Source organism: Macaca fascicularis, chromosome 18, assembly GCF_037993035.2.
Source record: "Macaca fascicularis isolate 582-1 chromosome 18, T2T-MFA8v1.1".
Taxonomy (NCBI): Eukaryota; Metazoa; Chordata; class Mammalia; order Primates; family Cercopithecidae; genus Macaca; species Macaca fascicularis.
In genome coordinates this window covers 39,447,020-39,462,054 of record NC_088392.1, presented here as the reverse complement: position 1 = coordinate 39,462,054, position 15,035 = coordinate 39,447,020, and the positions used below count along the sequence as shown (strand labels likewise).

At 49.2% G+C, this 15,035-nt stretch overlaps 1 protein-coding gene across 10 annotated transcripts; it reads right to left on the bottom strand.

Moving 5' to 3' along the window:
- Positions 1-444: 444 nt before the first annotated feature.
- On the bottom strand, positions 445-5,756 carry CXXC1 (CXXC finger protein 1). Of its 10 annotated transcripts, none has more exons than XM_005586701.4 (16): positions 5,645-5,756; positions 5,480-5,565; positions 4,825-4,943; positions 4,624-4,724; positions 4,103-4,338; positions 3,830-4,009; positions 3,408-3,434; positions 3,085-3,330; positions 2,803-2,922; positions 2,461-2,645; positions 1,980-2,187; positions 1,791-1,901; positions 1,602-1,651; positions 1,364-1,460; positions 952-1,104; positions 445-837 (listed from the first exon to the last, which is right to left on the bottom strand). In XM_005586701.4, exons 2-16 carry the CDS (start codon positions 5,480-5,482, stop codon positions 691-693), a joined length of 1,983 nt encoding a protein of 660 aa, XP_005586758.1. In that variant the 5' UTR covers positions 5,483-5,565; positions 5,645-5,756; the 3' UTR covers positions 445-690. The 10 variants fall into 10 exon arrangements, with proteins under 10 accessions (XP_005586758.1, XP_073878362.1, XP_073878364.1 ...); XM_074022261.1 differs by having other exon boundaries at positions 2,815-2,922; XM_074022263.1 differs by lacking the exon at positions 3,408-3,434 and having other exon boundaries at positions 2,815-2,922.
- Between the last annotated feature and the right edge of the window lie 9,279 nt (positions 5,757-15,035).

The window sequence follows — 15,035 nt, the reverse complement described above, 5'->3', positions numbered from 1 at the left end:
CCAGCCGGCGCTCTCTTCTCCCATCTCTCGCTGGGGTCTATCCTGTGCTCGCCGGTCCCTCCGAACATCAACCCCAGGGCGGTCGTGTCCCGCTCCCTCCTCCCCGCCGAACAGGTGCTGGAGCGCGCGGGGCGGGGAAAGGGGCGGTGACGCACCGCAGGTAAACTGAGGCACGCGGGAGGGCGCGCCCCTGCAGGAGGCGAATCCCCAACGTGGGGCTTGTTGGGAAAAGGCGGGGCCTGGCGTCCACAGTGGAGGACAGCTCTGGGTGGGAGACAGGAGCACGCGTGGGCGGTGTCACCACACTGAATACGTGCTGCGTAGACCCTCTGCCTGTGGGAGGCTGGGAATGTGGGTCCCTGGGCCCTCCCGGGGTGCAGGCGCCCCCCATCTTATCCAGGAGTCTGGAACAGTTGCAACCGCAGCAATGTGGACACAGCTTCCTTGGTTTCTTCAAAATTTTATTAACAAAACCCAGGGAGAGGAGGCAAGGATGAGTGGACTCCGCAGCCCCACCAGGCACTGAACATGTCGACGGGGACAGACCCTCTGATAAAGGCAGACGGGCGGTCAACCGGTGGATGGGCACAGGGAGAACCAGAGAAACAGATGAGTGGAGGAACGGACACATGGGCACCGGGCAGCTCCCCCATCTGGAATGCAGGGTGTGAGGGGTCCGGGCCAGAAGGCTCAGCGGTCGGCACTGGAGCGCAGGTCGGTAGTGAGGGGATCGTGCTGGATTGTCTGGTGCAGCATCAAGGCCAGCAATCCCGCGCGGTTTGTCATGGCTGTGCGCACATTGCGCTCCTGCTCAAACAGCTCGTCCAGCTTGTACCACTGCCAAGAGAGCGGCAGGAGTCCTAAGCAGGAACAACTGAAGCCCCGCCTGCCCTCGGCCACGTCCGGCATGGAAACCTACCACATGCACCATGAAACCACAGCGAAACCTACCACACGCACGCGCTCCAAGTCCACTTCCGCACGCCGCAGCTTCTCCCAGCAGTAATGGCGATTGCACTGGCGTTTGGGCAGGCGGCAGAAGTCACCCGTGAGCTCAAAGACATCACGTACAAGGGGGCACCCGCATACCTCGTCAGCTGGCACCTGCAGGGAGGCCGGGTTGGAGGGATGAATAATGGTGATAAGGGAGAGTAAGAATGGGGGCTCAAGGAGGGAGAAGGGAAGGAATGGAGGGTTCAGGGAACGGTGAGGAGGCATGGAAAAGGGAGGAATGGAGGGTGAAGCAGCAGGGAAGGTGAGAGGAAAAAGTGAAGGAAAGGTGAGGTGAGGGAGGCAGGGATGAATGTGGGACAGTGAGGCAGGGAGGAGGGGCAAAATGGGAGGAGCTGAGGGAAAACCTTACTTTGGGGTCCCGTGAGTGCTCGGGGCACAGCACCTGGAGCCGCTTACAGTATGTTTTGCTCTGAGGATTATACACATCACAGAAGAGTCGTGTGGCCCTGGGGGTTTGGAATAAAGAGAGGGTAGTAAAGGGAGGTCCACCTGTCCTTGCCCGTATCCTGCCCCAGTTCCACACACATCCCACTTCTGACCTCCGCCTTAACCCCCCACCTCTCACTTCGCGTGGCACCCTCACTTACCCTTCAATGCGTGTGGGGTACATGGACCCAAAGGATGTCTGGCTCTCATACTGGAGGGATGAGCACAAATGGAGGGAACTGTGGATGTGCGCTGCATGCCCTCCCAGGACACCACCCAGACAACAAATCTGTCCCCCACTGGCCCACCGATGTTCCCACATGGTCTGCCCCCTCAGTCTGACCCCCAACCTTGGCATAGCAGCGCTCCATGTGGCGCAAGGCAACACGTGGGTTGATGGGGTGCCCACAGGAAACACAGAAGATCTGCAGGTCTGTGTCATCACTGTCACCCTCGTTGCTCTGCATGGGGTGGAAGGAACAATAAGGCTAGGAAGGACAAAGTACCGGCCCTGCCCCGCTGCGCCCCTGCTTGCTCACCTCCTCATCCTCGCGCACAGCCTGCTGCTTGGCACGCAGAATGATGGCCTCAAGCTCATGGAATCGGCGTTCCATTTCCTGAAGGCGAGTGCGGGCACTCTGCTGCTCTCGGCGAATGCGTTCCAGCAGCTTCTTGCCGTGCTCTTCAGCAATGCAAGGGCTCTGCTGCCACTGCTGGATGCGCTGGGGGAGGATCTCATAGATGCGGCTGCAGGGAAGGTAGCAAGCAACAGAATGAGTGAGATGATCAGTGAGGGTGGGAAAACAGATGCATGACTAAATGGCAAAAGGAGAAATAAACAGGTGACTGGTGGAATGGTGGCTGGATGGACACGGGGCGGATAGGTGGATGGGTGAGTGGGTAGTGGCTGTTTGGTGACTGAATGGTGGACAGCTGATTGACTGGTAGACATACAGAAGGCGGTGGTCAGGCCCTACCATGTACTTCCTGACTCCCTTGAACCCCTCAGGAATGACTCACTTGGCTGCCAGCTTCATGCCACAGTCATCTGAGCAATACTTGGAGCTGGGCTGGGCGGGGCGCACACAGCCGGGCCCCAGGCACTGGGGCAGCGACGCAGGGTCCTTGGCATCAGCCCTCTCTGGGTGTTTCCATTTATCCTTGTGCTTCTGCTTCTGCCGATGCCGCTTGTATCGCTCCTCCTTCTGTTAAGCAAGACAGGTCAGGTCAGGGTGGAGTCAAAGTCAGCCCCAAACCCCAGACTCCTGCTCCATTCTAGCCCTTTCTGGCTCTTGCCCCATTCAGCCTCTGACCTCTGCCTCTCCCTCAACCCCACCCTCTGCCTTTCCACATCCATTTTACCCTCTCCATCACCTTCTTCTCAGACTTCTTCTCCCGACGCTTCACATGCTTCACTTTCACTGCCCTCTTCCGCAGCGCAGGGTCCAGGAATGGGGACTCTTCTGTGTCGCTCATCCAGGGCTGCAAGCAGGGCATGCACTGACCCACCTGCCCCGCTCATGACAACCCCACCACCTACTCATGTCCCATATCAGCCTTCCATACCCTCTGTCTCCTCATTATGGATACTCTCTGCTTCTGTAACCTCCACCCTTCCACCAGGGGATGCTCCTATCTGCTCACCAGGCCGTGGTCATCAAAGGCCCCTGCACAGAAGTCCTGATACAGGTCAGGATCCAGAGGTAGGTCCTCATCTGAGAGTGGCTCAGGCGTGGCTGTAGCCTCAGGAGGCTCCTTGACTGCTGATGATGCCACTGCTCCCTCATCTTCACGGATGCGCCCTAACTTCTGTGATGGCTGTGGCTGCTGTTGGGTGGGCAGTGGCCGGCGGGGCCTTGGCAGGGACTCTGAGGGCGTCACTGGTGAGAGCTGCGGGGCAGAATCTCAGGACTGGCCCTGACCGCCCTGCCCGCATGCCCCACCCCACCCTGGGGAGCTGGACTCACCGAGGAAGGGAAGTACTTGTACGATTCCTGTGCCGGCAGGAGGAAGGCCCAGGTCAGCCCCAGGTGGATGGAGGGCGGCCTTGCCCTAGCCCCACCCACCTGGCCTGGCCTTACCTCCCCAGACACACCTCCCCACTACCCCTTACTACCAGGAATGCTCGCCCCTGTCTTATCTGTACTGACGTGCATGACCACCTGGAAACACCTGACCCCACTCTGTCCACCCAGGGTTGGTGGGGGTTCTGCCAGCCCAGCATACCAGCTCATGCCCCATTCATCTGGACATGACAGGTCCCTTCCCACCTGTCTAGATACAGTCAGGCCCAATCCCACCTGGCTTAGCCATGCCTAGACTACACTAACCATGCATGGACCCACCAGCTCTCCCATACCTGACCCTACCCAGCTCTGTCCATGCTCACCCGGGCCCGCAGCTGGCACTGGCGCAACCGGCACTTCTGCCGGATCTTGTTGGGGCCCCCAAACTTCTTCATGTCCCGACAGAAGTCACAGTGACCACAGTCCTCAGTGCGCCGACATGCCTCACACTCACCACACATGCGGGCTGACCGTTTGATCTGCTGCTGCTGCTGCTGGTGATGCTGGAGGAGGGGGCCCAGAACAGAAATTATGGACCCAGGCAGGGCTGAAACGGAACCACTTTACACATCTACTCACTTTATGCAGCCACTCACCTGGCTGGGTGTGGCCACCAAGGGCTGCGGCGAGGATTTGTGGGGCGAAGCAGAGCCCCGAGCAAGCATGGCCCCAACCCCTGTCCCTGACCCTGCCCGGCGCTGCAGGTCTGGATCGGGGACAGGCCTCTTGCGCCCTCCACCCTCATCCCGGGGCTCACTGCCGTCCCGCTCATTGCCATCCCGCTCCCGTGACTTCTTGTGCCGATAGCGAATCTCTAGTTTGGGGTCTTTCTCTGTGGGGCAGAGAGTAGGGCCAAAGTGAGTGAGCACTGGAGGGCCTGAACGGTCCCAAAACCTCTTTCTTCCTCTTCTCTCCCTTACTATCCCACCCACCTACTCTGCACCCCTGTCCAGGGCAGAGCTGCCTCTTCCCGTGGAATCTTCTACTACCACTCACAATGGAGACCCCATTCCAGCTCACCACAGACGTGTATCACTACTCCCCATGACCCCCCATTATGGCTCCTCCTCCTCCCTTGAAGCCCCACCTGCCTTCCCTGTCCATCCATGGCCCTCACCTCTGCACTCCCGGCAGTACCACTCCCGGATGGCCTTGGCCATCTTCTCAGTGATCCGGATGCAGTCCCCATGGAACCACTCATTGCAGTTGTCACACCCGCTGCGGAGGATGGGGCAGGCGGTGGAGATGTGAGGGGCGCGGCCCATCGGCCTCACCCCACCCTGCTAGTGTCTGCCCCGCCCACCTCTCCCGGGCTCACATCATGAAGCAGTTGATGTCCGGTTTGCGACAGATGCAGTAGATGGGCGCATTCTCTCCATTCTCCGACTTGCTGTCCTCCCCAGCATCTGGAGGTTCTGGGTCTGAACCATCTCCCTCCTGCGGGATACCCCCATTACGGATCCTTAAACAGCCCCCACCGTGGCGGCTTATCCCATTACAGCTCCACCATGGTCAGCAGGGATCCCCACTCTGCCTGCAGATTTCACATCGGGGCCCCCCAAAAACTTCTCCATCACAGTCCCCACTGACCTCCATCCCTTCCCCTGACATCCTATTACTTTGCTCCATACTTCCCATCACGCACCCACCGACACCCGCTCCCTGCGTCCATACTCGCTAATGGGCCATCGCGATCCTCCATCGTGGCGCCTCACAGACCCCGCGTAATTCACTGCGGACTTCCCATCGCGGTTCTCTACGCACCCCTCCCTGTTTACCTCATAGACCCACCTGGCACCCGCACCCACCCCCAGTCGCGGCTGTCCACGGATCCCCGGACACGAACTCCTCGTCACGGCTCACTACAGACCACCCAGTGTGACTCCTCACAATCCCCGATCACGGTTTCCCACGGAACTGCCACCCGGAGTCCCCACTAAACTTCTATTAAGGACTCCCCCACCGTGGCTCACCATAGAACTCCCAGATGGTTCATCATTCTGCCCACAGACTCCCGCCGTTCAGTCCACAGACTCCGGTTACGGCTCACCACAGACCCCTGAGTCGGCCGACAGACCCCACTGTTGCCAACCCCACCAACCTCCACCGCCGAACCCCTCCCTGAACCCGGTACTCACCATATCTCCGCTCCCGGCGCACTCCCTCGCGACCCCCGCCAGCAACCCGCGAACCTGCACAGACCACTCGGCGGCGTCCCAGGCGGTTGCAAAGGCGCCCACAACTACTTCCGCTTCTGGTCACGCCTCCCAGGCAGCGTACTCCTATTGCGCAGGCCCCGTGCGTCGTCTCCGCCGCAAACCAGTAGGTCGCTCGCCTAGAGCCCCCGAAGAACCCTCAGGCGCCGCCATCTTGATTATCGTATCCGTATGGTGGCCGAATCCACACGTTCGCCGGGAACATGGCAGCGCTCAATTGTGGCTTTCCCGAGGGCGTCGCCACCTTGTCAGTAGAGTCCGTACGGCGGCTGCTAGTACGGCCTGGACGTACAGGCAACATGGCTGCACCTACTGCGTGACTTCCTCATAGATGCCGTCATCTTGGAATCTGATTCCGTACGAGGGGCGAATTCGTACGTTCCTTGGCGACACATGGCGGCGACCTATTTGCGGATTCCTCAAGGGCGCCGCCATCTTGGTGGTTGATACCGTATATTGGCCGCTTGTCAGGCAGAGAGGTTCACAGGTAAAGCGGCCGCTCCCGAAACGCTACCTGGATCAAGTTGTATTCATTCCTCCATTCTGTCTCTTTCCCCTTCCACATGTATTGATGGGGTGTCGGCAGGCTGTGTGCCTTGCGGGGCGGAGGAAACCAGTTCCTCTGTCGTCTCCGACTTCACCTGCCACCACTCTTTCCGGCTCTCACTCCTCCCACTTGTCATTCTTCTGCCAGGCCTGGCACGGTTCGGCTTCTATTTATTTTATTTTTATTTAAAAACAATTGTTACACTAATATCAAATTTTATTTTAGTTCTATAAGCTGCACAATAAGCCTAAGCACAGTTTACATTGATTTATTGTTTAGCATTTAGAACATTTTTAAATATTATTCTAAATAAAGTTGCAACGAACGTTCTTAAACATAGATCTGTATGCTCATACCTGATTATCTCTTGTGAAATGTGATATACAAAACGGTGTCACTCTGGTTAACAGCTGTAAAATGGAGCCTGGAAGCCATTCTTTCTAATTTTTATTTATTTATTTACTTATTTTTTGAGACGGAGTTTCGCTTTTGTTGCCCAGGCTGGAGTGCAATGGCGCGATCTCGGCTCACTGCAACCTCCGCCTCCCGGATTCAACCTATTATCCTGCCTCAGCCTTCCGAGTAGCTGGGATTACAGGCTTGCGCTACCACGCCCGGCTAATTTTTTGTATTTTTAGTAAAGACGGGCTTTCACCGTGTTGGCCAGGATGGTCTGGATCTCCCGACTTAAGGTGATTCGCCAGCCTTGGCCCTCCAAAGTGCTGGGATTACAGGCGTGAACCACCGCGCCCGCTCCGCCTGGAAGCCATTCTAAGGACTCCTCGCAAACTTGCAAAAAGGAAAACAAACAAACCAAAACTAAAACACAATAGGAACTTGCCTGGAACCCTTGAATTGGTCAAAACTGCAATGACCACACCGTCCTGGAAACCAGCTATATTTCACCAGCGCTTCATCTCCTGAACAACAACCAATGAACTATGGACTGGTGCTGGCCGCCGCCTCCACCAATAATAATTTCTTTAAAATAACTTGTGTAATCCTTAGCTTCCTTTCTATTTTTCTTAAAAAGTCCTACTCCCCTTCCGCTTTTTTGGAGTACAATTTGACTTCGAACTGAATCTGTGTCTCCTGAATTGCAGTTCCTAATGCCCCAATAAACTCCTGCGTTGCAGCTTGGTCTCTTGCCTCTTCTTAGTTGATACTCCTTAGAGATAGAATTACTTTGTAATTAGCTCTAAATATTGTTCGACATGTTCAAATTTATAGGTGGTCATTGGTTTGGACAGAGCTCCTGCTCTAGGTCCCACCAAAATGGAGTCACTCGTGCTAAAGTTCCATGCCACCAAGCCAAAACTAAATAGTTTATCTGACCTTCCAAGAAATCAGGAGAAAGAGACAGAATAATAGCTAAATCCCCAAACAAGCCACTTTTAGCTTGAAAGCCACCTCTGCTTTAATCTTTATAAAAAAGTAACCTGAAGCAACCTGATGTTAACCAATCAGCTTTAAAAAAAATGTTTTTTTTCCTTCCTCCCACCTTACAAAATTCACTACTCTGCTATTTCCCAGGAGAAGCTCTCATTCTATTTTGTATAATGGGATCTGCCCCAATTCATGAATTGCAAGTAAAAGCCATTACATCTATAACTAAATTTGTTGCAATTTTGTCTTTTGATGGTTGATACATATATTTCTACCAGCAGTGTACGAAGTTTCCTTTATCAGAGCCTTATTAGGTTATTAGATTAATGCAAACTTTTGTTGTTGTTGTTGTTGTTGTTGTTGTTGAGAGGGGGTCTCGCTCTGTCACCTAGGCTGGCATGGAGTGGGCAATCTCGGCTCACTGCAACCTCTGCCTCCTGGGTTCAAGCAGTACTCCGGCCTCAGCCTCCTGAGTAGCTAGGATTATAGGCATGTGCCACCACACCCAGCTAATTTTTGTATTTTTAGTAGAGATGAAGTTTTGGCCAGTCTGGTCTCGAACTCCTTACTTCCAGAGATCCACTCCCCTTGGCCTCCCAAAGGGCTGAGATTACAGGCGTGAGCCCCTACGCCCGGCCACTGCAAACTTGTAAATTCATCACCCCTGTCAGTAAAAAACTGTCAGCATTCACAGCCATTTTATAAATCCTACACATTACCACACTAATATAGTGCAAAAATCAGAAACCACATAAAATACATATTTAAAGGAATGAGATAAAAATAAATATGAATGTCTCTCCTATTTTCTCAAATACCCAGCACCATCTGAGATGCTGCCCTTGAGGAGCTCCCAATTTACACTATTGGTGCTCACTTTGGTCTGTGTGCAGTCTGGTAGGGACATGATGAAGCAAACAAAGATTAGTATTTTGTCAAATAGTACATTTTTCGTACATCTAGCTTGATAACGATGGTAATAGTCATAATTTTAAAAACCTTCTATTTGCTTAGTGGTTTATAGTTCACAAGATACTTTCTTCTCACATGACAGCTTATCTGATTCTAATTGCCTTATACGGTGAATGGAGCAGGAGCCTTATTGTCCCCACTCTGCAGTGAAAGCAATTGAGACTCAGGGAGCCTAAGTCCCTTGCCAGGTCACACAGCCAGTAATAAAGGATCTGATATTAATAGTAAAATATTCCTACTGTGAGTGTTGGGCTGTGGGCTGAAATCAGGGCATAGACTCAGGGAACCCCCAGGACGAGAAAAGTTAGATAAAAAGGTTCATGAGGCAAGCACAGAATAGAGCAGATTCTGAAAGCTAAGGGTCACAGTGGACCTGAGTCAGGAAATGGATCAGAAGTCCAGAGGATCAGACACCAGGAATCAGGATTAGGATCTTAGGCAGGAGAACAAACAACACAGAATGAGAAACCAAGTACAAGATCTCAGCACAGGTGGGGATCACAGGAAAGGGAAAGGAGAGCCCAACTCTACCAAAGATTCCTGGGAGGGGGACGGAAGTCTTCCAGACACTTCTTGCAAACAGCAAGGATGAGATAAATATCTGAAATTCAATGACAAAACCATGCTTAGCACTTCAATTCTAATTCGCCACCAAGTGCAGACAAAATCAGTACTGGAATCATTCACTGAGGAATACACAGTTTTGCTTTCTGAAGTTTTAGTTACCCATGGTCAACCACAGTCTGAAAATATTAAATAAAAAATTCCAGAGGGCTGGGCACACTGGTTCATGCCTATAATCCCAGCACTTTGGAAGGCCAAGGAGGGAGGATCCCTTGAGCCCAGGAGTTCGAAACCAACCTGGGCAACATAGCAAGACCTCGTCTCTACAAATAATAAAAACATTTAGGCCGGGCACAGTGGCTCACGCCTGTAATCCCAGCACTTTGGGAAGCTGAGGCAGGTGGATCATGAGGTCAGGAGAGCAAGACCATCCTGGCTAATACAGTGAAACCCCGTCTCTACTAAAAAATACAAAAAATTAGCCAGGCATGGTGGCAGGTGCCTGTAGTCCCAGCTACTCGGGAGGCTGAGGCAGGAGAATGGCAGGAACCCAGGAGGCGGAGCTTGCAGTAAGCTGAGATCGCGCCACTGCACTCCAGCCTGGGTGACAGAGCAAGACTTCATCTCAAAAAAAAAAAAAAATTTAGCTGGCATGGTGGCACGTGCCTGTGGTTCCAGCTATGCAGGAGGCTGAGGCAGGAGGATTGCTTGAGCTCGGGCCGTCGAGCCTGCAAAGAGCCATGATTGCATCACTGAACTCCAGTCTGGATGACAGAGCAAGATCCTGTCTCCAAAAAGAAAAAAAAAAGAAAGAAAATTCCAGAAATAAACAATTCGTAAGTTTTAATTACCATGCCATTCTGAGTATTGTGATGAAATCTCACACTATGCCATTCCATCCCACCTGGGATGTAAATTATCCCTTTGTCCAGCATATCCACCTGTTTGGTTTAGTTGAATTCTGTTTTTTGGACCAGTCTGAAAATCATTCTATTATAATGACTATTAAATTCATTTATTGACTTTGATATAATGTTCAAATAAACTCAAAATTGGCTTAAAAAAATCAGGGCTCAAGGTATCTATAGATGCCTAGACTCAGTGTGGATTAGGGCTGGGGTCAGGAGAGAGCAGAGGAGCTTAGTAGAGGGCTAGGTCCCATTGAGTTAGAATTGGGAAGTGACTATGCCATATCATGATAGTCTAAAACAGTATGAAAAACAGACTGTGGCCCTCTAATCTTTCTGGCATTTTGTGAATGCGGGAGGCAGGGATTGGGTCAAGACTGGACCTTGGGCAAGAATCAAAGCAGGTATCACTCTCCATATGGACATAGGGGCTGAGAGCAGGAACCAAGCCTAGAAGTCATTCAAATGCAGGTGAATTGAGTAAGGAGCAGGGAGGAGCCAGGATGGGTGACAGCGGTACTGACAACCACTTTGGCCCAGGAGAGAGAGTGGACTTGAGAATCAGCAAAAGCAGCAGCCATTTAGAGCCTGGGTCATTCTATGCAGCATCCCTAGTATGGAAAGGACCCAGAATCTGAATGGAAAGGAACTATTGTAGGTCTCTCATGAGGTTGATGTTCATTCAGGCACAGCCTCAGAATTTGCTGAAACATGCCAGAAAAATAAGACCTAGGGATTCAATATCTATCTTATGTTTTCAATGACACTGAAATATTCTGTGGCTATTGCAATATCTTAAGTCATAGTTTTTAGAGGTATATTTTACAGTTCATGCTTTTAAGAACAAAGTGTTACAGCTTGAGTTTGATTCTAGCTTTACCAATACTAGCTACTTGACATTGTGCAGTTTAGTTAATCTTTTTGAGACCTTTTTCTCATCTACAAAAATGGGCAAAATTAACATCCTCCTAGAAAGACATCTGAGAGAATAATATGAATTAGGTCCAGAATGGGAACTCTCCAAATAGCGTCATGCAGTAAAAGATTAACTCAGGAGGCCTTCGTTGTTCAAAACTTCACATTCAAAAAAAAAAAAAAAAAAAAAAAAAAAAATCTGGTCTTTGGCTCTTGGGAGATAACCTTAAAGTGCTCAGAATTACTTGCCTAATAAGAATGTTCGGGTGGGCACAGTGGTTCACACCTGTAATCCCAGCACTTTGTTAGGCCAAGGTGGGTGGATTACCTGAGGTCAGGAGTTCAAGACCAGCCTGGCCAAGATGGGTAAACCCTGTCTCTACTAAAAATACAAAAATTAGCCAGGCGTGGTGGCAGGCACCCATAATCCCACCTACTCAGGAGGCTGAGACAGGAGAATTGCTTGAACCCAGAAGGTGGAGGCTGCAGTGAGCCCAGATCACGCCAGTGCACTCCAGCCTGGATGACAGAGCAAGACTCTGTCTCAGAAAAAAAAAAAAAAAAAAGAATGTTAATATTTACCTAGGATCTTGGGCCACACCAAATAGTTTATGATAACAATGTGATTTGTGGTGGGGACCTTGGGCCACAAGGTATCAATATGAACTCTGGAGAGGCCAGAGACTGAGTAACCAAGGTCAGCAATGGCACCCTCTATACCCATGTAACCAATCCCCTAATAAAAACCCGGGACACCAAAGCTCGGATGAACTTCGCTGGTTTGCAATACTTCATTCATGTTGCCACAACACTGTTTCTGGGATAATTAAATGCTGTTCATATGACTCCTCTAGGAGGGGACAACTGGAAGCATGGCCTTTCCTATACTATAGCCTATAAGCCTTTTTGCTGATTCAATCTGTATTCTTTTGCCATAACAAACTGTAATTGGGAGCTTAACAGTGTTTTCGTATTCTGTGTGTTCTTCTAGTGAGTCCACTGAACCTAAGGATGGTCTTAGGACACCTGACACAGATGTCCTTTTTCCTCATATATTATACTTTCAAGCTGATCTCTCTGAAACGTTTAAAGACTGCCAAATGTCATGAACCAGTCATTTAATATCATTTGTGAGGAGGACTTGTTTAAGTCATTTTGGTAGCTTTAATTCTAATCTGCTCCCTCCTTGCTACAGCTTCCCCATCCCTAACATCCACATTTCTTTCTTTCTTTTTTTTTTTTTAGATAGAGTTTCACTTTTGTCACCCATGCTGGAGTGCAGTGATGCAACCTCAGCTCACTACAACCTCGGCCTCCCAGGTTCAAGCGATTCTCTTGCCTCAGCCTCCTGAGTAGCTTGTATTACAGATGCCCACCACCACACCTGGCTAATTTTTATATTTTTAGTAGAGACGGGGTTTCACCATGTTGGCCAGGCTAGTCTCAAACTCCTGACCTCAGGTGATCTGTCCACCTCAGCCTCCCAAAGTGCTGGCATTACAGGTGTGAGCCATCACACCTGGCCCACACTTCTTATCACACTCAGGTTCCTAGAGAGTAACAGGTGCACCAGTTTTCTATTCTGACTTCTTCCTTTCCCACTTACTCCCTCTAAAAAAGCAAAAAGAATTAAATAGGCTTCCTTCTCTGGTTTGGTGGTAGATTATTATTTCTACTTTTTATTCCTACCTGACTCCTACCAACCAATTTCTATCCTGAACAGGTAAGTTTCTATCCATCGTAAAGCTCATCTGTAAATATCACCTTGAATTTTATAGCCTGCAGAAGCTTCCAGTTTGTGGTTTTTTAGCCCCAGATCATGATGTTCTTGGTCCTACAGAAGACAGAGCAAGTCTGAGGTTTGTCATACACAAAATGGAGCATTATAAAACCCTTTAGTACTGGTCTTTGTTCATGATAATTTTTTTTCTTGATTATCCCTATGTTCTCTTCCAAAAGTTGCCATTACAGACAGCAGAACATTCCTGTAATTTTGTTAATCTGCAGTGGTTTCATATATGAGCAAGTTGTTTCCTCAATGAAATTACAAACTCCCTGAAGGTAAGAATTAAGCATCTCTTGAAGAGTAAACCACACAAGGTGAATTGAGTCCACAGTTTTGTTTCCTGCAGTGCTGTGAACACAGAATTGGCTTCATTACCATCTCTGTAATTGTCTTTGTGCAAATGGAGGTTTTTAATGGTCTCTCCGGGTTAGTTTGAAGAAACAACAGAATAGAGGTGCTTGGGCCAACAGTTTAAGTCGCCTTTGTCTGGAGTACTGTGGAAGGCCCATCAATAATCTGCAGCACGCAGCATTCCCCAGGCCTCCTTGACTGTTTCTGTCCTTCAAGGTACCTACCGTTCCCATTTCCAAGCCTGCAGGACCAACTCTGCACAGCAAGTTCTCACAGTTCAATTACAATCAAATCAAGCAGGCTCAGGAAAATCTCAAGAGTCACTTAGAGCAGCAGGAACCCAGGAATACATGGCTGGTTAACCACCTATTCAGGCACTAAGTCTCCTGCCTGGGCCAATCCCCTTTTCCATGTCACACACTACACATAGCAAGGGGACAGCTATCCTGGGAGTCTAGGGGAGAATAAAAGTGTTCAAGATCCCAATGATAATTCTCTAGGTATGGAATTTGTGTATTTTAGGTCTGGCCTATGAGAGATGTGGGGTGGGGGAGTTAGGGACCCTCATTAGCTTTCCTCATCTTTCAAATCCTATCACACCCTTTTCCTTAAAAAAAGGGGGTTCCTTCTTTCAAAACCCATTTTCTTCTATTAACCAATCTTTGTGCATTTAAAATAAATCTTTCTGAAGCCTAGTGAAAGGCATTGAGTATTTTTTTAAAAACAGCTTTATTGAGATATAATTCAACTACTATGCAATTTACCCATTAAAAGTTTACATTTCAATGGTTTTAGTATATTCACAGACTTGTGCATTTACTGTCCTGATCAACTTTTTCCTTTAATTAATTTTTTTAAAATAGAGATGGGGTCTCACTATGTTGCCTAGGCTGATCTTGATCTCCTGGGCTTGAGCAATCCTCCTGCCTTAGCCTGCCAAAGTGCTGGGATTACAGGCTTGAGCCACTGCACCTGGCCTCCTGATCATTTTTTAGAACTTTTTCACTACCCCCAAAAGAAACTTTGCACCATTTAGATACCATTCCCCAAGCCCCTCCCCCTAGGCAACCACTAATCTTTCTATCTCTGTAGATTTGCCATTCTGGATATTTCATATAAATAGAATAATACTATATGTGGTTTTCTGCAACTGACTTCTTTCACTTAGCATGTTTTTTAGGTTCATTCACATTGTAGCATGTACTGGTACTTCATTTCTTATTATGGCCAAACAATATTCCATTGTACAAACATAGCACGTTTTGTTTATTCATTCATCAGCTGATAGACATTTAGGTTGTTTCCACATAATGACTGTTATGAATTTGGCAGCTATGAACATTCATGTACAAGTTCTTGTGTGCACACATTTTCATTTCCCTTAAGTGTACAACTAGGGGTGGAATTGCTGGGTCATATGGTATGTTTTACCGACTGAAGAAACTGCCAGACTGTTTTCCAAAGTGGTTGCACCATTTCATATTTCTACCAGCAATGTAGAAAGGTTGTAATTTCTTCCCATCCTTTCCAATACTTGTAATCTGTCTTCTGGATTACAGTCAAGCTAGTAGGTGGGAAGTGGTATCTCACTGTCATTTTGATTTGTATTTCCCTGATGGCTAATGATGTTCAGTATCTTTTCATATGCTTGTTGGCCATTATATATCTTCTTTGGAGAACTATCTAACCAAATACTTTGCCCATTTTTTTCATTGTGTTATTTGTTCTTATTATTCAGTTGTAATAGTTTTACAAAATTCTGAATACATGTCCTTTATGAGATATATGATATGATTTGCAAATATTTTCTCCCATTCTCTGGATTGTGTCTTCACTTTCTTGATGGTGTTCTTTGAAGTGCAAATTTTAAATTTTGATGACTCC

Excerpts from the sequence above, each read along its gene's own strand:
- CXXC1 (XM_005586701.4), bottom strand. Across the intron at positions 4,339-4,623 it reads GTACTGCCGGGAGTGCAGAG|AGAAAGACCCCAAACTAGAG; the intron begins GTGAGGGCCATG and ends TCTGCCCCACAG. Across the intron at positions 2,646-2,802 it reads AGAAGAAGGTGATGGAGAGG|AAGGAGGAGCGATACAAGCG; the intron begins GTAAAATGGATG and ends CTTGCTTAACAG.